A 25,828-nucleotide genomic window follows, 5' to 3' on the forward strand; every position below is an offset into this window, starting at 1 on the left:
GGAAAAGACTGTAATGAGGTACTGGGAGAGTTTGGAAGAAGAGGGAGAGCTGAGGAAATTTAAAAAAAAAGAACAAAAATAGGAAAATAAAAAAAGAGCTGAGAGACAAAAGGAAGATGAAATAGAAACAAGAAACTACCACAGAAAATAAGTTGTATATTACAAGGAAAAGAAAAATGTTCCCCGGCACGTAAGATTTTCTAAATATAAATTTCCAACCCTGGATGACTTTTTCCCTAAAGCTAACAACTCTCTTCCCTCTCAGACAAAGGATTACAAAAGATGTCTGTCCTCGCGAATACAGTAGTAGTAAATCCGCAGGTTTCAAGTCTTTTTCCTTTGCGTGAGAGGTTTTAAGTGTTATTTAAAAAAAATAAAATCCCAACTTAGAAACAAAAGAAAAATGTTTAACTTTCTTCAGGCTGTAATTGCTACATATTGACAGTACAAATTTTCAGCTAGAGATGGGCTTAAAACCTTAACTGAACCTATCCCATAAGCTTTTTTTTTTTGTTGTTGTTTTAATTCCTACCCAAGTCCCACTCCTCCTGTCTCTGCCTTATAAGTATGGACATTCCATTTGTTGCTGGATATATTCTCTCTATATTGCACCATTTGCATTTAAAGATGCATTCGTTATATAAACTTGCATAAAGGAATACAGTTGCTGTGACAGTCTACACATACAGAAATAAAGGTCAGTAAACTGCAGGTGATGCTGTTGTACTGGACTGTCATCTGAAATGTATCTGTTGACCTTTTATTTCTTAGTTACATGCATACACCTTCCAAATTCGGGTCTGCAGCATGCATCAGTACACAGCCATCTGCTGGCATCCTCAAAAGGTAATGAGTTTAACTGTGGTTAATATCAACTTAATGCTCACTCAGGTATGCCGTTCAAAACAGACGATCAAGGATGTATGAAATTAAAGTACATCAAACGCTCAGACTGCATGCATCTTTCCCTTTAGCCTAAGGGAAGATGTATGTAAATAAGGAAGATTTAATTGCATACATTGCAAAATGTAAGAACTACATAAAGGTTGGTTAAGAAATATTTCTCACTTGGTCACCACCAATCTGTTTTTTCTCATGCTTTCTACTCCTGGTTTCTCCCTCTCAGGCTCCCCCTTCTTTCCGGTCTGCTTTTTCGACTTTTTGTTCACCGCTTGACTGATAGTTTTGGCACAATGTTTTGGAAGCAACTGTAGAAGAAGAAAGGGGGAGGAAAAAAAATGATCCTCAGCAGTCAAAAGTTTACAACAGAAGCTATGATTCAGGTGGGGTTTTCACTGCAAAGGAACACACATCTCATGCTCTATGACTCAAAGATCCTGAAAAGGTAGAGCTCTTTAAATGGCAATTAGAAGGTGTTGGAGGAGGAGGAGACAGAAGAAAAGCTATAAAGACATCCGAGTAGCTGAACTACCTCTTGAATATTAAGGAAGAAAATGAAAGTGTCCTCCACACAATGATATGTAGTACCATACCTGTTACTTTTGTATAGTTACTTCCATCATATGAGAACCTAACACAGTCTGATCATCTCCCATGCTATTGCAAGAGGCTTGATTGGATATTTTAATTGAAACAAGTCCTATACAAATCTGACAACTAGATGTTCTTTTTCTTCAATATGCTGATTAGCATCAACTGCATGGAAGTAAATCTTTACAGGGATGGTCTTGAAACTACACTTTGAAAAAATATGAAGGTATTCAAGCAGTTTTTGTATAAGACAAGAGAAGGGATCTAGGACCTTGACATCACATCAGATGGCTAACTTCTTCCATTTAAAACCATAAGACTTTCTAGTAGACTCCCTTCCTGGAAGCCAGAAGGATCTGAGACACTTTGTTTGAGAAGCTGAGGGATTGAATTACATCCCCTGCAACATCCAGGCTAAAAGGGCCAGACACTGAGTACTAGGAAGGAACAATATCATCTAGTTTTGTGGGACCAAAGCCGCAGAAGTTCCCAATAATTGGTTTGGTCAGGTACAGATCCCATAGGAGAGGAAACCAAAGTGGTCCTGACAAAAAGGGAGCTTGAGAGTCACAGATCCCTGGTCCTTCTTAGTTTTGTTAAGAGTTTTGGCAATTACAAGTTTCAGACAATATTGGCTGAATTTTAAAACGGCCATGCACACAAATATCGGCACTTACGCGTGTGGCCGGGCCCTGTGCTCATTTTCAAAAGGGCCCAGCCACACGCATAAGTACTGATACGCGCACAATTGCCAGGCTCTGAAAAAGGGGCGGTCCAGGGGGATTGGTGGGACGGAAGCTGGCCGAGACAGCCACCATTAGCTGCTGTCCTGGGGAAGCGCATTGCTGGCAATTGGCAGGTGCGCACAAGTTGCATCTGCTCCAACAGAGAGGTAAGTAAAAAAAATTAAAAAATTTTTTTTTACTTAGGTAGGGGGTAGGGATGGAGAGGGGAAAGGGTAGGAAGGTTAGGCAGGGGGTAGGGAAATTCTCGGGAGGGGAGCCTGTAATGGTCAAAACCCTTAACAAAACTAAGACCTTAATTGGAGCGAACTGGGAGGGAACTGGGGGAAGCCCAAATGAGTCGCCACGCATAATCTGGTAAAATTCACCCCATGCGTGCACCGCCTACATATGCAGATTATAAAATCCTGTGCGCAGGTGTGCACAGGATTGGTCATGACTGCTAAATGTCTCCTGCTCGGTAGACTGAGGTACAGCCTTTGCTCAAGAGGCTTGGATGTCCATTCATTTTAGCGGAGCTCCCCAAACCCTTGATGGCTGCATCTGTGGTTAGAAAACTTGGTGGAGAGAGATATGAAGGATAACCTCAAGGCCAAACTAAAATGGGACAGACACTAAACCAGAGAACTTTAGAGCTTCTCCAGTGCACAGATGCTTTCTAGAAGTCCATGAGTGGCTTGGACTTACTGGACTTTAGGTTCCACTGGGTCTGTTTCAAATGGAGCCCTGCCATAGGGGTTTCCATTAGAATTCTCAAGATGGATGAAGCTGAAGTCTGACGACACCATCTAAGAAAGAGGCTCATTTGAAGGAGACTAGACATAGATCTTTTTCTATTGCTGGGCCAAAATGATAGACCTTATTCCTTGTTGATCTCAGGGAAAAGAGAATATTTGTTTTTCAAGAAGCAGCTAAAGATGCCCTTTAAGAGCTTTTTCTCAATTAACCTGTTGATCAAATATACTTATTGATAAGTAGTGTTCTGGGGTATTTATGATCCAGTTTTTAGACAGTATTTGCATTGTGTGTGTCAAATTTTTTTTTTTTTACTTGTTTTATGTGGCCTTGGATTTAATTTTTTTTTTAATCTGCATTCCACAAAGAGAAAGTTTAACTTAGATCTGCACAATGAAAAAGTATGATAAATTTATTAAAACAAGCAAATTATCCCCTCCATCTTGGTTACAATATAGTTTGCACTTTTGATGGGAGATAAGCCGTGGCTTGAGTCACGATCAGAGGAAACACTATGAATTCCAGTTGAAATGATGGATTCAAGTTGGACTTGGAGAATCGATGAAAACCTTTAATGACTACGACAACCAGACAGTGATCTGCATGGATTCAACTAATCCTGCACGAGATGTGTTCTTGATCAGCCATTCATCCAAGAGATGGGCACACATGAAACCCCAGTTTCTGTAGAAATGCTATGACTGTAGACATTTTGTGAATACCTGTGGTTCTGAAGCTAGGCCAAGAAGCAGTATGTAGAATTAGAGATGCTGTGTTCTTAATACAAATCAAAGATATATCCATTCGCAAGAAGCATCTTTAATATTGGTGCATGCTTTCTTTACATCCAGAGATCATAGTCACCTTGTAAAGAAGGCAAATAATAGAGCTCTATCTTCTGCTTCTTGGAAAGACATGAGGAAGCTGCAGTCTAAGTGTTACAATTGTATGATTTTAGTTTATCTTGCTGGTGTTGCCTAGCTGGTTTAAGCTATATATTTTTTTGTTTAAATTATATTTCTGTTTAGTCAACTAGCAGATTTAAACTATACAAATTTTTTAAAAATCTTTGTTCAATTAATATGCTGTGGCAGGATCGAATCTGCGACTGGAAATTTGAAACTTAGTTTCTATTCCCACCCTCCCTACTACCTTTTTTTTTTTTTTTTTTTTTTTATAATATAAAGGCTCCTCATTTGCATAAAAGTCATACTTGCACACTTCGGTGATTTTCTTATTCGATTTTGCCTCAAAGTGCTGATGGCAATACAGAGGTTAGACATCCTCCATGGCTGAATCCTTTACCTCTTTTGTCAATAAAATTCATCAAATTCAAGATGAATTTGACCTTTTAACATCAGGTTTAAAAAGAATTCTATTGGATTATGATATGAGTATCTCTCATGAGTATATTTAAAATGTTCAGAGAAACCATACCATTCAAATTTAATAAAATTATGGCCACTATGAGCTTTGCCACATCAAAACTAAACTCTATACCACCCAATTCAATGAAAGCCTGATTTAGATCTTGCTAAGTACCTAGCAATCACAGGGAACACAAGTTTAAATCAAGGCATTTATGGTTACAGAACTGAAGCAAGCAAATGTATGGTCACTGAAAAACAAACAAAATTCTCTGGATGTTTCAGATACAAATAACCATTATCTAGTATCTATCATTCATATCCAAAGTCACTGAAAAATCAATAGCAAATCAGAAAGGAGGAGGATATAGTGTTAAAATACCTTTAAAAGAGAAAGTCATTATATTAGGTGTTACATGTGAAGAGGAACTATGACAGCATATCACAAGTTTGATTCAAAACATTTTTATTACCTGTATTTGTTGCTTATGATCTCTCAGAGAAACAAGACTTACAGCGCTTAGTGCATTTATTAATTCTCACTCAACTAAATTATTGTAATAGTTTATTACAAGATAATCTTCTATCCTTACTAAAGAGACTCCACATATAGCAAAACAGTAGCAAAACTGATCTGTGGCAGAAAAATTACTAGTATACTACACTCTGTTGAATTAATTTGCTATCTATCATCTGCAGAGAAAGTCAAGATTTTATGTCTAGTTTATAAAGCATTTCATATATGTCTTTCTACTTATTTGTCAAAATTACTTATACCTTATAATTCTAAATGGACACCAAACTGATAAAGGCAGAGACAGCCAGCAAGAGAGACATCTATAGAGATATCTATTATCTGCTAAACTTTATACATAAAAATCATAATTTTATAACTAAATATCAATTCTAAAAAATGTTTCTCTGTTCAGTATATCTGCTGTATCCTCCTATTTATATTATAGTTAATTCTATATCTCATAAGCCTGCTTGAACAGTCATGTTTTGTGTATTTTCCTGAATTTAAGGTAGTTAGATTCTTTGGTACTTCTAGAGGAAGGGAAGTCCAAAGCAAAGATGGAAAATATATGTGTATATATATATATATTTTCCCCCATCTTTTGAGACACTTCAAAGCGGATTACATTCAGGTTTTGCCTTCCCTAGCTCAGATGAGACTCAAACGTACACTCGATTCGTATTTTAATTACCAAGGGTCTTTGCTTTGGACTTCCCTTCCTCTAGAAGTACACAAAGAATCTAACTACCTTAAATTCAGGAAAATACACAAAACATGACTGTTCAAGCAGGCTTATGAGATATAGAATTAACTATAATATAAATAGTAGGACGATACAGCAGATATACTGAACAGAGAAACATTTTTTAGAATTGACATTTAGTTATAAAATTATGATTTTTATGTATAAATTCTAGCAGATTTAGATTTTGTAACAACTGCATTTTATTTCATTGCAAACTGCTTTAATTTTATGTTGGAAAGGCAGTATAAGAAGAAAAATAAACTATACCACTCTCAAAAAGTTTCTGACTGGACCTCTGGAGATTGGTGCAGTGGCATACCTATCATGGAAACAGAGCTCACCTTTCTACATGGGGTAACTAAGCATGATGTGGACCTCCTAGACCAGAGCTTCCCAAACTGTGGGTCGGGTCCCCAAATGGGGGTCACATAACCTCCAGCCGGGGTCACAAATGCCTCAAAGGACAGTCCTCTCCAGACATCACCAGCAGCAGAAGTAGTGGAAATCAGCATGGGATCTTTGAGCTAGCATGCTCTCTCAGGTCCTGCAATGGTCCCGCCCTCGCTTGAGTTTTCATGTTAATAGGAAGCCATGTGTGAGGAGGGACTGGGGCCACTGCAGGACCTATGAACCTTTACTGGCTCACAGATCCTGTGCTGACTTTCACTGCTACTGCTGCTGCCAGTTCAGATCAACATCAGGCATTGGACCAGCCATTGGGGAAGAGTGGGCAGAGTGTGCACAGGTCTGTCAGGTTGTCACTTCTCTATCCTCTCCCATCACTGAACTTCCCTAAGAGAAAAATGTTGCCCCTGTCATCAGCCTGCCCTCTCTTCCCACTAGTTGTCTTCCACTTATCGTCTGAGGCCCAAAGGAAAATGTTGCTGCTGATCCTAGTCAAGGGGATATTTGGATGGGGGCTGTTTGAAGGGAGGGATCAGATACAGGAAGGGTTTTGATGGTTGGATCAGTGGGAGAGGGATTGGCTGTGGAAGGTGAGTGGGGGATGCAAGAGAGGAACTAGGGGTGAGAGGATATGTGAGAAGAGAGAGGAAGGAGATGACAGATGGTCAAATGGGGTTACAAAAATGGCTTGGAGGTGAGAGAGGATATAAAAAGCTGGAGAGAGTGAGCAAGAGGCTAGGCTGGGGAGAGGAACTGGGGGATGTAAGAGAGGATCAGCTGGAGGGGCAGAGGTTGAAAGGCCCTCTGGAGGGGGAAGGAGGTTGAGAGACGGGATCAGCTGGAGTGCAGGAATGGTAAGTGGAGGGATTGTTGGAGGCGAACTATACCCCTGCGAATTAGGATTGGTTGTCCTCTGGGGTCGTGTGAATTTTCAAATGCTAAAATGGGGTCACATTGGCTAAAAGTTTGGGAAGCCCTGTCCTAGTCCTCCAGGCTCTTGGAATCATACTATGAAGAGTTGCAGTGATGCACTGCAGTTTCCTCTTGGGGCTTAGCACTGACTCTTGACAATCAGAATCTTGGACTTGGCTTGAGTGGGTGGAATGATTTCAACTCCTGGGTTTATCCTTGGACCGAAGAACAAGAGAGGTAGCTAGCCAGTTCAGCATGGCCTGGTCACCTGCCATTTGAGAGGCCTGTATTCCTTTTGTCAGCACTTCAAGGGCAGCTTCAAGGAGTTGGACTCAAGTTCATTGGTTTGGAACCTATCTTTTTGGATCTGAATTGCTCTGGGCAACATCTTAATACATATATTGCAACTGAAGTTATTGTGTCCTTTTTTCAAGCACTTGCATAGCAAACCTTGTGATGACTGGTAACGGACACTGCTTGGTTGTACTTGAGACAGATCTTGCTGCTGCTTGTCTGCTTCTCGAACAGAAGGAGAAAAACATGAGCCAAAACAAAAAGCTTTTCCTTTTGACAGAAAATGGTCCAAAGATGATGAAAAATGTGACCAGGTATCTTACTGGCATGAATATGCTGAAGAAGTATGGGTTGGCTTAGCAGAGATGATGAAAATAACATTTATAAAAACTTTAGAAATTACTAATAGGTTCAATTATGGCAACTAGCACAGAAGTGTTGGCAGATGAGTATGTAAAAATATGCAGGTAACTGTCTTTGAAAAAGAAAGAAAAAACAGCAAGGCTGCAGGAAGAATACCATCTGACAAGCACGGTGAAAAAAGGCAAATCGAGGGGAGCCAAGGGAACATGGCAGCGTGGGAAATGGCATGCATGCACAGTGATAAGCTTTTGCAAAATATTTCTGCAAATTGGCATCTACTGGGCACAGAGGGCAGTCATATAACCCACTTGTAACACTAGATGAATGTGCTTGTTTTCAGTCCAAAGATATGCAACTTTTATTATATAAATGGCCCGTGTATTTAATTCCTCCCAAAAATCCACCTTTTGTAATAGCAAAACTCTATATATTTTATTACCCCTTTCTCAGAGTTCATTCTTCATCTGTCTATGCTGTATTCACAGTTTACATAAAACAGTGTGAGATGTTTATATTGGTTTTCAGGAAGGGTCAGATTTTTTTTTTTTTACTTACAACAGCAGAAATGACTAAATAGGAAGAGCTTTCTACCACCTCAGGCACATTTTCTCAGACATGAAAAAAAAATGTATGGAGACATTTTAATGATTGTTTTAATTGCCAACACTATTCCATGCAGAACACTTGCTAGCACTGCTGCTTCAAACTGTGAAAGTCAGCTTAGAGTGTAGTCCTGCTATAAATGATCTTATGGCTAAAGAAGTCTGCACAGTAATAAAACTGACAAGACAGTGGTACTGTATCATATCAATAGTGTCCCCATGGCAGCACTTCAACACAGCTATGCTGAAATGCTTCCCCTGGGTTATATAAATGTTAAAGAATAGCTTTTCTGTAGTGAAAAGTCTTTTCAATTCATTTCCCATAATTTTCAAATACTACACAGTAGTGGAATCCTAATTTTGTTCTTTGTCTCTCAGAGCTCCCTGTGCTAAGTTCCCCCAAAAACTAGCAAGTATTACTGCTACTACTTGCTGCCACTTATTTCTACCTCTAGACATATTCAGCGCTGTATGGATATAGGGATATAACTAAGAGAGCATCTCTTCTCAATAGAGCTTACAATCTAGTCAAGACAAACATATAGAACAAGGGACACTTTGGGAAATTTAGTTTTTAAGAATTTCCCAAATTCTCTTTTGTTCTCATCTGAGCTTGCAATTGAGTGAACCTCGAATTATAGAAACTGAATAAAGGTTTCTCTCATTTCAACAGTTGCCTACACTGAAATTCTACTTTAACTACCATCATGTCACTGCTTAAACTTGTACTAATACAATTATGAATGGCAAGCATAAAAAATCAAATGCTCACCTGGTCACTAAGTGTGCACTGTTCTGTGCAAATATCTGTGATGAGATTGCGAGCTTGCTTAGCCATTTCATCCAAGAACATGTTACATAATGAAAGACTACGATCTCCAATATGATGTCGCTAGAGAAAAACAGAATAAAGAATTTCAAGACTGAAATTTTCACGTATGAAAAATATGGATTTTTGCACTTTCTACATAAGATTTCTTTGCTACCATTACATAACAGTAAGTTAATCAATATTATGCAAATTTACAAAGTTGTTTCAGTATTTATAGGTGTATGCAAACGTTTGGGCAGCCCTGGTCAAAATTATGTTTCAATGAAACTCTAAGTGATGTAACTTCTGCCTGGTACAAAGTTAAACATATAGGGGTCCATATTCAGTAAGACGTTTAGTGGACAAGATATCCAGTTAGCCAGATAACTTGTCCTGGATAGTCACTAGAATATCCCCAATTTAAGTTATCCGGCTAACATTCGCCAGGTAGCAGTAAACATAACCAGATCTTCTTTTGAATAACCGGTTAGGTTTAAAGCTATCCTGTGAATCTTAGCTAAAACCTTGAGACTTAACTGGCTATATTCAAATGACTATAGCCGGTTAGGTGCTGACACGTTTAAAAGATTGCGAGCTTAAAGCCCCAACCAGACCCGCTCCTTATGGGGCTGAGCTTGCCACCTGCTCCCAAAAATGCCCTGTATTAGCTGGTGTACCAAAAATAGAAGCTGGGGTTGGCAATGGTCTCACCCCCTTTCCCCTCCTTGGTCCAATTTATCTTTTCCCATAACAGTCAACCCCCAGGGCCCCCTTCCTTCCCTCCACCCCAACCTTCCCCCCCCCCTTGCTTTACCTTATCTTTCGCTTTCTCTTCAGTCCGGATCACGGGCGCCCTGGATGTTGACTCATTTGGGAAAAAAATTAATTGGGCCAAGGAGCAAGGAGTGGAGGGAGGGCCCCAGCCTCTATTTTCGGTATAGCAGCCAATGCAGGGCATTTTGGGAGAAGGGAGCAGGCGGCAGGCTCAGCTCCGCTAGTGGCGGGGCTTGTTGGGCCCTTTTGGGTTGCATTTCGTTTCCCCATTATCATTGCCACTTAACTGGACATCATCTGGCAAATTATTTCACACGGCTCCTTTTTGCTTTGGAATCTTTAACTTTGTACCATGTTGAGGTTGTGGCAGCCTCGTTCAGTCAGAAATTTAATGACACACAATTTGATAACTATTTTCTTTAAAATCTTACTTGTGATTATCCACAGTCACAATGAGAAAAGTAAATGTGTACCGTTTAACTAAACGCTATCAAGTACGTTTTCCAGTGCATGCTTCTCTAGTCAACTCAACTTTGAAAACCATTTTCTCTGTTCTTCAAAAGCCAAAAATGACAATAGCAATCTATGAGGATCACAAATATTACATTCAGAAATACATAAATTCAACACACTATCAACAAATACATATATAAAACCATATGAATTGCCAAAACTTTAAAGTCAATAAAAATAATCAGCAAAACAATTCTTCTTGGTCAAAAAGCAAATACAATTTTAGACATGAACTGAAAAAGAATAGAGAATAAAGTAGAAAATATATTTCCTTTGTATCCATCCAAGGTGCAACTGAACTTTGAGTACTGTGTGCATTTCTGGTCATTCATTCTATCTCAAGAAAGATATAGCAAAACTAGAAATGGTACAGAGAAGTGCAACAATAAAGGGAATGGAATGGCTCCCCAATGAAAAGTGGCTACACAAGTAAGGACTCTTCAGCTTGGAAGAGAAATGACTGAAAGGAGACATGACAGAAGTTGTTAAAATCATGAGTGGCGAGGAATGGGTAAATAAAGGATGGTTATTAACCTTTCAAAGAATACTAAAGCAAAGAGACACTTCATGAAACTAAACCAGCAGATTTAAAGCAAATTGTAGCAAGTACTTTTTCACTCAACACACAATCAAGCTGTGCAATTTGTTGTCAGAGGACATGGTTAAAGAGACTAGCATAGCAAAGTTTAAACAAGGTTTGAACAAATCCTTAAAGGAAAAATCCATGAAAAATTAGCAGCCAGGTAGACTAGGGAAAGCCATTGCTATCTCTGGAGTGACCAAGAAACAGATCTGCTTTATGGGATTTGCTGCATACTTATCTCTCGGACTGGCCATTGTCAGAGACAGGATGCTGGGCACAATGGACTTTGATCTCATCGAGAATAGCATTTCTTATGTTCTTAAGATGATGTGGGGGGTGTATCAGATCACTTGGCAGTTGATGGGCCTGTAGGATCCAACCCACCAGAGCTGGCTATGCACAGGTGTTGCACATGAAGATACTACAGTTTGCCTCGTAACCCACTATCAATCTTATGCTGCAGCCTACTCTTCTCCACTTGCTGCCCCCTCCCCCATTGTATGGATTGCTATCAGCTCTGCTAATACAACCATGGGCAAGAGAGACATGCTTCCTGATCTAGCCAGACACTTCCTCCATCAGCAACTGATCCCCCTCCTCTCTCACCCCTTCCCTGGCCAGGAGCTGGTGATGCTGCTTTTCTTTCCCCTTGGAAAGGTTCCAGAAACATCTGCAATGGTGCTCCCTCCAGAGTCCGACCCCTATGGCGTTTGAACCTGTATAAATATTGAGGTCCACTGCTGCCGCAGCTTTTCACTGTAGTCTGGAACAGTTCATTCCTATTGTTAATCTGGTAATTTTGGCACATAGAATTGCAGTCATGCTGCTTTATTAGTTAAAAGCTACAGCAGGGTCAAATGGATAAAGATTAGAATGGGGGCGGGCAAATCTCTTTCTACATGGCCTTCCCTCCCTGACTAGGACTCCCTCCAGTCCCTGATTCAGGAAAGAGCCACTAATTTATTTTAAACATTTATAGACCGCTTAGTCAAAGTTCAAAGCGGTTTACTTGAGACACTCAAAATAAGTATTATGGAAGTCTCAGGAGGGCAGAAGAACATGTGGAAATACAACCAGTTGCCACTGCCTAGTATGTCACTAGAGCCCCTATTCAATCGCTGATCAGTTTCTTACTTTCCATTTTGTATATGTCACACGCAAGCTTGAATTCCATCACTGTTTTGATAATCACATCATTGGTTGTCTATTCTATTAAAGCATTACACACATTTTGGACTACCTTGATACTACTAGTGTGATGAAATACACCTGAACTAACCCTCCTTTCACCCCCCAAAATCCCTTCCTAACATTACATATGTACATAATTCAAAAAGAACGCAAATAACTTATTGAGAAATTACCACTGGTAAGATGATAGATTTCCAAGGTTTAGGAGGAACAAAAGACAAAATCTAACTCAAATGAATACTTGTAATTATCTACTGCAGTTCTGGTGCTTTTCTTATTGACAATTTCTCTTACCATTTATTATAACCCAACCACTGCAGGTCTCAAGTCAGCAAGAATATTTACTATTTTAAATACAGATTTAAGCTCCAGACCCAGCTGCTCCAAAAAGATATATAAATAAATTAGTTCTTGAGACATACATAAAGCAAAAACACAAATTAAATTCGTGAAACTGTTATAGCTGTGTCAAGTTGATTTTCCTTTTATGATCCTATTCCTAGAATCTCTCTTCTTGTAGTAATAAGATATATTAAACTTACTTTTTAGATGTAAAATGTGTGTACCTCATGTTACATGGACAAGTGTAAGGTGATGCAAATAGGGAAAAATAACCCATACTGTAGTTACAAGATCTTAGGTTTCGTGTTAGGAGTTACCATCCAGGAAAGAAATCTAGGCGTCACAGTGGATAATTCATTGAAATTGTTGGCTTAGTGTGCTGTAGCGGTAAAAAAAACAAAAAAACACGATGTTGGGAATTATAAGGGAATGGTGAATAAAACAGAGACTGTCATAATGCCTCTGAATTGCTCCATGGTGAGACCACATCTTGAGTACTGTGTTCAAGTCTAGTCAACGTATCTCAAAAAAGATATAGTTGCACTGGAGAAGGTACAAAGAAGGGCGACCCAACTGATAAGGGGATGGAACTGCTCCCCTATGAGAAAAGGCTAAAGAGGTTAGGGCTGTGCAGCATGGAGAAGATACGGCTGAGGGGGGGGGATATGATAGAGGCCTACAAAATCATGAGAGGACTAGAATGGGTAAATGTGAATTGGTTATTTACTCTTTCAGAAAACAGAAGGACTAGGGGGCATGCCATGAAGTTAGCAAGTAACGTTTAAAACAAATTGGAGAGAATTCTTTTTCACTCAACGCACAACTAAGCTCTGGAATTCATTGCCAGAGGATATGGTTAAGGCAGTTAGCTTAGCTGGGTTTAAAAAAAAAAAAAAAAAAAAAAAGGTTTGGACAAGTTTCTGGAGGAGAAGTCCATAAACCACTATTAGTCAAGTTAACTTGGGGAATAGCCACTGCTTATTACCGGCATTAGTAGCATGGGATCTATTTAATGTCTGGGTACTTGCCAGGTAATTGTATCCTCGATTGGCCACTGTTGGAAACAGGATGCTGCACTTGATGGACACTCGATCTGACCCAGTATGGCAACTTATATTCTTACCATCATATCTTTACAAAAAAAAAAAAAAAATCCTCCTTCAAGTTCACTTTTCTGCCGTTTTTGCACTATGCTTTGCATAGATGGTCAGATTTACCTCTTAGTTGCCCCTAATCAGAGTGAGAGAGGGGGGTCCCCTTCCAAAGATGCATCCCCCTTCTTCAACCCCACAACCTTGTTCTTCCAAGTATCATTCAAGCTGAGCAGGAGCACCTGGTCAAATGTGTAGGGGCAGCACAGTGGGGACTCAGTTTTACAGTGCTCCAAACACTGCTGACCTGTGAAGTCCCTGTGCTTTGGGGAATGGACTGGACCACATGCTACCACTTAGGCTGAGTGGTGCATGGGAAAGCGCACTGCAGCGGTAGAGGAGGTAGTGCTCCTTTCACTGCAGCGCCCTTAGTCAGGTTCCCACTTTGCCTGATTAGAAATCCAGACCTGTCAACATGAATCAGCAAGATACCTGCAGAGAGCACTAATAAAAGATAAGCATGGCAATACTCTGATTTTCTTAGGTTCATAATGGACAGTGCGTGCCATTTGGAAAATCTTTCAGAAATTTTCATCGTTGAGATTTTCTTAATAATGGAATATATTACAGAACAAAAAGGGAGTTTGATTTAGCAAACAAATTTGTTAAAATCTTTTGCTAACATTGCTTCATTAAAAGACGTGTCAAATGATTTTCAGCCAGTTCTTGAAATTAGTCTCCTGATACAATGAAAATCAATTCACAACTCAAAATTTTATTGCTTGGTTTCACACACTGAAATCCAAACCTGAAAACCCAGTATCTGAAATAACTAATATTTATAGGGAAGGCACATACTATTGCTGAAACCACTGGACTGCTGCACACATCCTGTCATAAGTCAGCAAATCTTATTTTTTGCTTTGCATAGCGACAACATTGGGCCACAAGGCACTTCCTGGTTTGGCTTGCCTTGTTTACTTTGAAATACCATTTTATATTTCAGATTAACTTTAAAACGACAATCATGAAGAAATAGGTCATAAAAAAAATATACACCAGGAAAAGAAAGAAAAAGTAGTATGCTAATCAGCGTTTTAATTGACCAAGGTTATATCTGGCCTTTCCTATTAATTCTCTGATCTTTACTGTTACTACAAATTTTTTTGAAAGACATTCTTGCCCTGAAATTTTCTTGGAAACTATTTTAGTAGTTCTCCAACATAAATAGGGTTTGCAGCTGTCTAAAGCTGAATGCAGTGGACACAGAAAACAGAATGATATAGAGACATGCTGGGACAGCGACTTTAATGTTTAAATAAGGGAAATCTAAACTTTGCATGATTCAATAAATCTCATGTTTTCATTTAAATGCTTTCAGATGAGTACATTTAACAAGAGTTAGCAGCATTTCTACTGGTACTGAATATGCAATGCCAAATAGAAAATCGGTCACGGAACAACTAACATGTCTAAGATACCATCTTTCTATAACTGTTGTATTTATTTATTTATTTTTGTTTATTTAAGGTTTTTATATACCGGCATTCATGATAAAATCACATCATGCTAGCCACACTTTTCTTCGGGGTCTGCTTGGTGAGAGGCCCGTTTGTTTCATTCCTGCTTACCTGCTTCCGGATTTGGCGCTGCTGGTGACGTCGGAGAAGGAGGAGCCGGGTAGACTACAAAATCTTGTCTACTCTGGCGCGACGGTTAAGCCGCGCGCGGTCAAGGGGCGCGCACGGCTTTGTCCGGCTTCGTCCGGATTGGGACGGTATTGGACGGTAGAACTTTGTTTTGGCGAAGAAAGTGTGGCCTTAGAAAACGGCGACAAGATAAGTAAAAAAAAATTTTCTTTCTGGTTTAATTTGAAAGCATTCATGAACTATTAATGCTATTTGAAATAGAGGTTTCTATATTTGAATGGTTGTGTGTCGGAGAGGTTCTATAGAGCCATTTTGGGAAAGTTTGCCATGCCCCATTCAAAAAGGAAGGCAAAACTAAGAGAACTTTCTGTTACCTCTACACCGGTAAAAATGTATCAGCCAACCATCTCTGACTGCTTTCAAACTCCTTCATTAAGAACACCAGTTGGAGCCGCTAGCGTCGTGACCCAGGAGCAGGAGCCAGACGCTTTGGCCAGTGAAATATCTCTAACCCCCGGTGCTCTGGAGAAACCGGCTCCCCCCCATTATGGAATCTGAGAAAGCCATAATAACATCTGGAGGCCCACTCGATCTCTCTAGAGAAGTTGGAGAACCAACAAGAGTCTCAATGGACAATGAAGATCAAAAGTCCTGGGAGACCGGGGATGGCTCGGACATAGTGGGTGGAAATGGAACTCCTCAACAGATTGGGGATGTTGTTTCGAGAAATATTGGGCAAGATAATGGAGATAATACCAAAGAAACTCACTTTAGAGGAACTGGGTTTAATGATAATGAAAATGCAGAAATCGATTAACAACTTAAGTTTTGAATAAAAATGTATGTGTGCAAGGGAAAATTGAAACTTTAGAGAAAAATGTTAATATTATCGATGAAAAAATGGGAGGAATACAGAAAACGCAGGTGAACTTAATAAAATCAATACAAGAACATGAAGGGATAATAGAGATGATAGAAAATTTGAGTAGAAAATTGAATTTAAGAATATTAAATTTCCCAAAAGTCCATCTGGTTACCCCAGTGGACCTGTTTAATAGTTATCTAAAAAATATTCTAAAATATCCAGAAAATTCATTGCCAAAACTATCTAAGGCCTACTATTTACAACAAGCTAAAGAGGAAAATAATTTAAAGGCTGCAGAAAGTTTTAATCTGACTGATTTTCTAGAAAAATCATATGAATCCAAAATCGAAAGTAGAGCTACTTTATTGGTACAGTTTCTATCCCACTCGGAGAGAGATGAAGTGTTAAAACTTCATTTCAGACAACAAAAATTAGATTTTTATGGTGCACCGGTAAGAATATTTCCAGATGTTACACGAATAACACAATTAAGGTGAAAAAACGTTATTGCATTCCGAAAGGAAGTACAAGATAGGGGTGCACAATTCTCTTTACATTACCCTTGCAAATGTCACATAAAATACCAACAAAACCCATATATCTTTAATGTTCCCGAACAATTACGAACATTTCTCTACACACACCCCTAAGGGCCGTAATTATGGGATTACAAGAAGTAAATGAGGGAGTACTAGGAAGATTATTAGTTTGGGTTTATTCTTAAGTATGCTCCATATGCTTACTTATTGTCAATGTTTTCTAATATTTTTCTTTTATTATCCTTGTTAAAGATACGATATTGGGGTAATATTGTATAAGATTTGAATTTTCTTGATTGTTATGTTTCCCTAGTATCTATTGTATTTTGTAATAATCATAAGAAATGCAATAAATAAAAAATTTAAAAAAAGTCACATCATGCTGGTTTACATTAAAACACTGGTGCCCAGAAAGAAAAAACAAACTGGACCACTTTTAAATATAGTGGTACAGAAACAAACAGGGTTTGTTTCTGTACCACTATATTTAAAAAATCATATACTACAATTCAAACTATTTGACTTTCTTTTTGAGCATAGAGAGAGACTGTGTGCATGGACTTCTCTCTCACATCACTGATCTTGAGGAAGGAAGTGTTAACTCTTGAAAGCCAATTAAGAAATGTTTTTAGTCCATGAAAAAAAAGTTTTGTTTTTTTTTTACCCTTTGTTTTTGATCACTGGGGAGACAAATCCTATCTGTACCTAGCAAATATATTTTTTAAATCCACACACAATTGTTTTCAAAAAATGAAATACAATATCCAAGTATATAGCTGTTATTTCAATTGAAAAACAAATTAATAATTGTAAAATATTCACAATTCACTTTTGAGAGAGAAAAAAAAAAGGCCAGACATACATAACCAAATGGTAATGTTCACTCTCTTTAGCTACAAAAGTCACATATATTGGAGAACTGATGTCACAGCAGAGTGCTTTGGTCATCTGCTCCTAATTAAAAAGTCAGTTTCCACAATGCTTAGAGATGGCATTACAAAACCCTATGATGCACACAAACTATACACAGTACAACCTGTTTAATATGTGGATCAAAATAATATGAAAATAAGCAGTAAATATATTAAACCTGCTATAAAAATAATCCTCAGTCTCCAGGGATCGGGCCAGGGAACACCAGGTGTGGTACCAAAGCCTCTAACGGTGCCTTCGGCCACGTCACATCCTCCTCCTCCTCGGATCCCACAACGGGGATCATTCCAGAGGAAGGTGGTCCCGGTGGCCGCTGGTGTATCGAGGGGCCCCTGGACACTAGTAGCACCTGCATGGGCAAGACAGTCAGGAAAACGTCGAGATGCTGCAGCAGCCGTGCCAACATCGCGGGGGCAGGCTCCGATACTGGAGGAGGTACTGGTGGAACCAGCGGCTCAATGCTCTGAAAGGCATGGAGCACTGTCAGTTGCACCCTGCAGTCCAGCTTCTCTTGAAAATCCGCTAAAGACAGGACGGATGGAGGAAGAGGAGGAAGAGGCATCACCAGAACTCCCTCAGAACCCTGAGGGAGCTCGGTGCCTGACAGATATCTGTGGGTATGTCTGGGACCACCAGATTCGATAGAGGTCAATACCTCTCCGCGGGGGTCGCTTCAGGGGCATCATGGCAGTCGCCAGTGCTGACCCAAGCTCGGTACTGTGCTAAGACAGTGACAAATGGAGATGTTTCAGAGATTTCCCTTGGTGCTTTGCTCAGTCTTTCCCCAGCACAGAGGATGCAGACGATCCAGACATCCTGGGGTACGATGACACCGACTGCCTATCTCCAGCCTCTCTCAGAGAGAGGGCCCCAGTGGAGGAGTGGATAACGATGGATCTGTATCAATTGGCTCCCCATGGTCCTTGGGTGTCGATACACCCAATGCCAGAGTCAAAGGACCAGGCTTTTTGGACCCAAAAAGCTTCTCCATCTTATCCAAACTGCCCCAATGAGCCTTGGGAGGCATTTGATTGCAAAAATGACACCCCCAGATGTCGTGAGATGCCCCCCAGGCAGAGGATACAGAACTCGTGCGGATCCGTAAAGGACATGGTCTGCGGGCACTGGGGGCGCATTGGCAAAACCCTGACAATGCCATAAAAAAGAGCTGGCAAGCAGTCAATGACTGGTGGCCACTAAAGAGCGACACTGCTGGGAATTGACCGCAAAGAATGAGGAAAAAAAAAAAAAAAACAAAAAAAAACAACTTACCATGCCACCCTCCAGAGGCACCATTAGGGGGAGAAGAGGGACCCAGCAGAGAAAAACTGAAAAAACAACCAGGAAAAAACTTTGTAGACAGCAGCTCCACAACCACGAGGTGAAAGCTGAGTGGAAAAGAAGAAACTGGATGGTGGCATGCTCAGGGTGCCAGTCAAAGTTTCTAGAAACTTTGACAAGTTTTCCTTGTCGGGCTCCATCTGATGTCACTCGTGTGAGGACTACTATCCTGCTTCTCCCTAGCAGAACTACAAATTCTACATGAAATAAGAAAATTCTGCGCAAATTCTGATTCCGCAGTATCACAGAATTCCACCAGGAATAAAATGTGCTAAGGCAATCTTTCTTAAACAAAAACTAAGTAAAATTGAAAACATCTCTCTGATTGAAAATGAACATTAAAAAAACTTAAGCAGGAAGGTGTAAATAAATATCTAAGAGCAAAGATAGGTGTAATAATTCAGCACAAGTTACTGAAAGAAAAGATCAACAGACTACTACAGGAAGCTAACACCAATGCTGAAAAGTACTTTAACAGAAGGGAATAAGATACAAGCTATCAACTTGAAATCTCTGCACTCTCCAATAGATTTGGATCATATATTGGCCCAACAAAGATATCAAACGGTTGAATGTAAAAATATGAGAATTCTTGATGTCCACCATATAATCTATAAAAACCAGTGTATGCTGAGATTGTATATCCCAAGAGCTACAGGTGCTACAGGCATTATAGAAATAGATTACATATATAGAGCTACTCAAATAAGCTTCCAGGGATACCTAATAGCATCCACAGACCTAAATACTCAAAAAGTACTAAGTATAGAAATGAATGGCCAAAATCAGTTTCCATCCTTAAACTTGGGCAAGTGTTCTGATGAGTGGAAGGAATGTGTGTGAGTATATCAGCATATGTGGGGGAAAAGGCAACAGAATTTGCAAAACAAACAAAAAACTTTAAAGACTCAGAATAGAAAACAAGGAAAAAGAGGCAAAAGGAGAAATTAGGCCATATTTAATTTTCTTTGAGTCCAGTCACAAGGGAATATCTCTCACCAGCAGATGGAGGCAGAGAGCGGAAGTTACTCCTGACTTCATCTTCTCCATATAGCCCAGTGTACCAAGAGATTCCCCAGTAACTTCCTGCCCAAGCCAGTACCTGGATCTCATAAGTAATTTAAGAGAAGAGAAAAAAAAAAGACAAAAGAGAAATTTCCTTTTATTTTTTTTTGGAGGGTCAACCTCTCAACTAAAAAGCAGAAACAAAAAGGAAAACAGAACTGAGCTTAAAAATTCTGCATTTCTATCTCTGGGCTTTCTTTCAGGCCTTTGGGTAGGTTCTGGATGGAACCAAGGAAAGAGAATTAGCAGGTATGACCTAATTTCACCTACCTTATCATCCCCTAGACCAGTCCAGACATGAGGAATATAACAAAGTAGTACCTATCCTGGGTGGGAAGACACCAGAGCTGCTTTAAGAATGCTTGCCCCAAATACAGTGTCCTCCCTTTGACTAAGTTTAACCTGTAATATTTAGTAAATGAATGCAGCAAGGACCATGTTGCCACCCTACAAATATCTCCTGGGGATATCCATTTGTATTCTGCCCATGACGCTGCCTGCGTCCTCATGGAATGCATTTTTAGACCTTCTGGCATGGCTTCCCTTTTGATATGTAAGCTGAGGCTATCACACCATTAATCCAGTGAATTACTGACACTTTAGTTCAGCATCCCCTTTGCAAAGGCCAATCAACAGAACAAATAGCCTGTCAGACTTTTGGAATGGATTTGTGACCTTCAGCCTTGCATTGGCGTAAATCTACTGCAGACACTCTCAATGTCATGTTTATTCATACTTAAGTGGTTTACAGAAAAATACATAATTTCATAAAATAGACTTATATAAAAGATTGACATACATTTCCACAATACTTTTAAAACAAACATTGCTGCTACAGTTTAAACCTTTTATAAATTAAAACTTGACTAATGATGCTTCCTACTAACTTGGCAAGGCTCCAACCTTTTTATACCTCTAAACCAGGGTGATTAATAAACTCTTTCACCATTATTCCTTAAACTCAATACTTATAGATGAAACAGACTAGATCAAATATCTGAATAAACATCCAAGATTCTACTAATTTCCTGAATTTAAGATAATTGGCTTCATTCCTAATATCCACTGGTAAGGAATTCCAGAGTCAGGGAACTTGGCAGTTGATGGAAGTTTGTAGTGTATGCTCCAATCTCATCTCTACTAGGGAAGGTAATTTAAGCAGTTCTTATTGAGAAGAAAGAAATGTCCTCTGAGTTTGGTAAGGGACCAATTAATTTGCCCAGTAAATATGTAGTCCTGAGCATAAAGCTTTAAATAAGAGAGTATCTTGAATCTGATTCTTGGCAGAATAGGTAGCCAATGGAGCTCCTTCGGCAATGGTGTAATGCTTACAAGCTCTGAATATCAATCTTGCGACCATATTTTGAAACTGCAATCTTTTTAGTTGAGTAACTGAGAGACCTAGATACAAACTATTACAATAATCGATATGAGATAGAGAAAGACCTTTCATTTAATACTAACAGATTAATTTCATCAGGATCCAAAATTGTTTTGGACATATTTGACAGTTCATCAGGAAGTTCATCTGAAAGAGGAGATCATGAAACGAATATAGATAGAAGTTTTTTTTTAGGATAAAACAGAGGTTTCTTATGAGACAGAAGAAATTGGAAGAAAAGAAGAATGAATCAATCATCAACAGGCTGGAACAGACCAATAACGAGTGCACATATGCTACTCCTGGGGGAATTCTGCACAAAAACATCTAAAATTCTGTGCACAAAAACTTAAAATTCTGCAAACTTTATATTGGTCAAAATAATTTACATGACAGTGTTAGTAATTACATTTTAAATTAATACAGAAAAAAGTTATTACTTAGAGATGCAGAATTTTAAATATTTTGAGCAGAATTTCCCTAGAAATTCACTGTAAGAGTGTCCCATCCACTCGCTCTCTCTACTCCCCTGGCCACTTTGCCCTCTCAGGCCTCAACTCCTCCACCTGCCAGTATATCTCCCTTCCACCTCTAGGCTCAACCCCTTCTACTCTTCGCTAGTCCCAGAGTTTGACCCCGTTCTCAGTACTGCCCCTCACACAGGCTCCCTCTGTCCCTCCGTCTCTCACACACATGCTCCCTCTCTCCAGTACACAAACACCCCCCCTTATACAGGCTCCCTCACTCTCTCTCACACACACACACACACACATCCCCTCATACAGGGTCCCTCTCTCTTGAGTACATACCCACACAAGCTCCTTTTCTCTCTCACGCATACATCCTCACACAGACTACCTATGTCTCTCTCTCATGTACCCCTTCACACAGGTTCTGTCTCACACATACACAATCCCTTCACATAGGTAGCACCCTCCCATACACATGATCCCTTTTTCATACACACGAGCTCCCAATCTCTCTCACACATACACATTCCTTCACAATTTCCTCATATAGGCTCCCCTCTCTCTGGCACCCACATTCAAGCATCCCCCCCTGCTCTCCTCTCACACCGGGGCCTTCATCTTAGCGTGTTCCATTTGCAGAATGCCGGGATCTCCTCTGCCATTTTATGCGAAGAATTTGGGAATGCCTGTTATTTATTTATTTTTTTTTTCTTAATGCTATACACTTTGTGCTCTCTGACCATTTTTAGAAATTGGACTGTAGGAAAACAATTCAATCATTAAGAACACAATTAATGGAACATTGAGGTTGCATAAAACTGAAGAAACACACGGCACCAATGGTACAACATTGTTGTAATTAGACCACAAATTTGAGGATTTATGTTTTGCTCTTGCCCAGGTGTTACAAAATGTAAGAGGTGGTAATCGTGAATGTTATTTGTATCATTTGGAACAGAAATGGATTTTTGAATTGGGCACCGAAGAACCACTGGGTTTAAATAAAAACATAGCATGGGCAACACTCTTATGGGGTTAAGCTGAATTTTTGTGTTTGATTATTCTTGTAACTTATAAATTGAAAAAGTTGAGGATCATGATAAATGAATTTACAACAAAATTTATAGACAGAAAAAAAATGTATGGATCAGAAAAAAGTATTAAGTGGCTCTAAGGCTAAAGCAACAATCCACTATTGTATAAAAAAACAAATAGAAGCTGACAGCTTCGTATTCTGGGGCATTCTGTAATATGAAAGTATTTTTGTAGCATAAAAATCAAGGAAAAATTGAATGCATATGAGAATATAAAAGACTTCAATATATTCTAAAAAACTTGTACAACAATAATAAAACATTAGCAATGGATAGAAATTTATTGAATTAAAAAAAAAAGCATCACCAGGTTAAGGGTTGAGACACAATACATAAAACTCAGCAATGTAGAGTTTGGCATGGGTTGAAGTCCCGTAGTTCCTTCTGCAAGTCTTATTTTTGAAAAATAAGAGACATTTTGTTAATTTCACTGCCTCGAGGACAAAGGATTTTAAAATATTTCAATAAATATATGAAAAAGGTATTTAGAGACTTGAATGGTATTCTATAACTATCGTATATATGAATTAGGAATGCTTCAAGAATGGTTTTAGACAGGACATGAAACTGGGTTTACGTGTAATTAAAAACAGGTGGTAAGGAATAATGTGGATTGGTGGACAAGTGGATGCCAAGAAAAGCGTGATGTTTGACTGGACAAAGATTTTTTTTAAATTAATGATCCTGACCAGTGGTTCTAGGTATATTTTTAAACACATGAATTTAGTTGGAACGCTATGCCAATGGACTGTCATCTAACTTCAGAGAGAAAAGCAGAACGCTGGATTTAATAATAAGTAAAAGATTTTGAGCAAGTAAGTTATATTTTATTACATGGAAACAATTGAAGAGAATATTTGTCTGACTTACACTTTAATATTTTTTTTAGAGCATTGCCCTGAAACAGTTATTTATAGCGAAACATGTGTCACATCAGCAATTAACACTGGTGTTTGGCAACTGTCTAAAGCTCCAACTGTTGGTGTGGAATAAGTGACTACCAATAAATTGACAATAAAAAAAGGTAAGCTGAGATTTACTAGTTGGAGTTTGGTGCTGTAAAGTTGAACTCTGAGGGAAAGAAGATAATGGAAATATATAATTTACAACTTTATTAAGGAGGGAAAGTAGTGACACTAGAAACAAAGAATTCACACTAAGAAAAGTTTTTAAAATAATTTTTAAAGAAAGGAAATTGTAAATTAATAAAACAGGGAGGCTGGATGTTTTTTGACCAATGATTATTCAAAGCTTGAAATGAAACTTGTGATCAACAAGTTGGTCTCTGAGGTCTTTTCCTCCATATAGAAAGAATGTGATAATTTGCTCTTTACACAAAGAAATATTAAATAAATATATTAGTTCATTATAATATGGACTTTTATGGGGCATCCAGGTACTTGAAGACGTTAATAAAGGTGAACTGGGCTCTTTACGATCTACAATTAAATGGGAATAAATTTACCATAGTCTGAATAAAATCTGTGGAAGAGATCTACTCCTCATCTATGGAGGAGAGGGGAGCTCTGGTGAGAATTCTATTTCAGAACATATCTCCTCTGTCATAAGACAACATTTATGAATGCTCAGACCCTCTCTATAAATATACATAAATTGTAGGGATGCACTAATCCTGAAATTGACTCAGAGGCTGTTTGGCTATTGCTCAGCACAGACATCAAACCTCAATGCTCAATTCTGGCCCAAAAATGCTTGGCTACACTGAGAAGGCAGCAGTATCAGGATCATTCAATAGTCCCAGACAGCCAATGCATGCTGTCCAGCAATTTTCATGTGCTGAGCAACTGCTTCTATTTGCCTCCAACATTCTTCCTCAAAAAGTTTAATCCCAAGAGTCAGCAGAAAGACTGACCTTCTTTGAAGTAACCTAAAAGGCTAAAGCTGGACCTCTGCAGACTGACATATATGGGAGGCAGAGCTTTCTGCCATGTGCAACTGCTTTGCAGATGGAAAAGCAGACAACTCTTTTCCTACTCTCTGAGCCATGTTTAAGATATTGGTGCCAGTGAACCTTCCCCTTATGATGAGCCCCTTTGAGTCATTCTCTCAGTTATGTTCTGGAGTGCTCAAAACCCAATACTTGATGTGAGCAGGGCAAACTTGATTTGGTCTCATTTTCTAGACCTTTCCATGAACTTCTGTGCCAAAGGAATCAATAACTTCATCAGAATTTCCAAACCTCCAGCAACTGGTGTAGTTCCATAGTCTGTGTGATTCATTGTGCTTCACTGATGCCTTTGGCACCAGTTCGGTTATTTGAATTTTCTTTTTAACCAATTCATTAAGATGAGACAATAGCCTCATCTTGCAGATTTTCATGGGCTATGGTGACATGCTAGTGCAGATGGTGCAGTGGGTCACATAATCCTTGGCTAGGTACTTGTGGCCTTATGATTGCCTGTGACTGACATCTTTTGCCCACTGTGGGCACTTCTGGAAGCCAATAGCCTTCTGAGATAATCTGAAAAATTGATGACAAAATCAAAAGAATAAATTTTGGAAAGCAGACAGCCCAAATAAGGAAAATTTAGTGGGGTTCCTGGGCAGTTTATAGACTGAGGCAAAAACAAGGCCTCTTGACAGGAATGTAAAAAAATAAAGGAAACAAAGACAAAAATCCCTGCCTAAAATTCTAAGAATATGAAACACTAAGACACATATCTGCCCAAAAGAAAAGAATCAGCTGAGAGAAAATACATTTTTTATGCTCTTTGCAGAAAACAAACAGAGATACACAGCAGAAGGAAATGCTACAGGTTTTTCCTGGAAAGATCTGGAAATGTGTTCTTTATTGGCATCATCCGATAATGTCACTCAGATTGACTAGATCATCCATCATGCCTAGGAGAGGGCTTCCCAGTCATGGTGAAACCCACAGCCAGTTTGGTTTTCAAACAGCAACCAAGAAGCCAGTACTGAGGAAGAACAGCATGTTACCATCCTGTGATATGAGCTGTCTCAGGCTGGGAGACGATAGCCAAGAGGCCTGGA

At 39.1% G+C, this 25,828-nt stretch overlaps 1 protein-coding gene across 7 annotated transcripts in view; it reads right to left on the reverse strand.

Moving 5' to 3' along the window:
- The window catches only part of NCKAP1 (NCK associated protein 1), a 349,694-nt gene that overhangs the window by 107,906 nt on the left and 215,960 nt on the right, over positions 1-25,828 (reverse strand). For all 7 annotated transcript variants that reach the window (XM_029605940.1, XM_029605939.1, XM_029605941.1 and 4 more), the window contains 2 exons: positions 8,947-9,066; positions 1,069-1,208 (listed from right to left, as the gene is read on the reverse strand). In XM_029605940.1, the coding sequence (XP_029461800.1) occupies positions 1,069-1,208; positions 8,947-9,066 (260 nt within the window). The remainder of the gene's footprint in view (positions 1-1,068; positions 1,209-8,946; positions 9,067-25,828) is intronic.

Source organism: Rhinatrema bivittatum, chromosome 6, assembly GCF_901001135.1.
Source record: "Rhinatrema bivittatum chromosome 6, aRhiBiv1.1, whole genome shotgun sequence".
NCBI classification, from domain to species: domain Eukaryota; kingdom Metazoa; phylum Chordata; class Amphibia; order Gymnophiona; family Rhinatrematidae; genus Rhinatrema; species Rhinatrema bivittatum.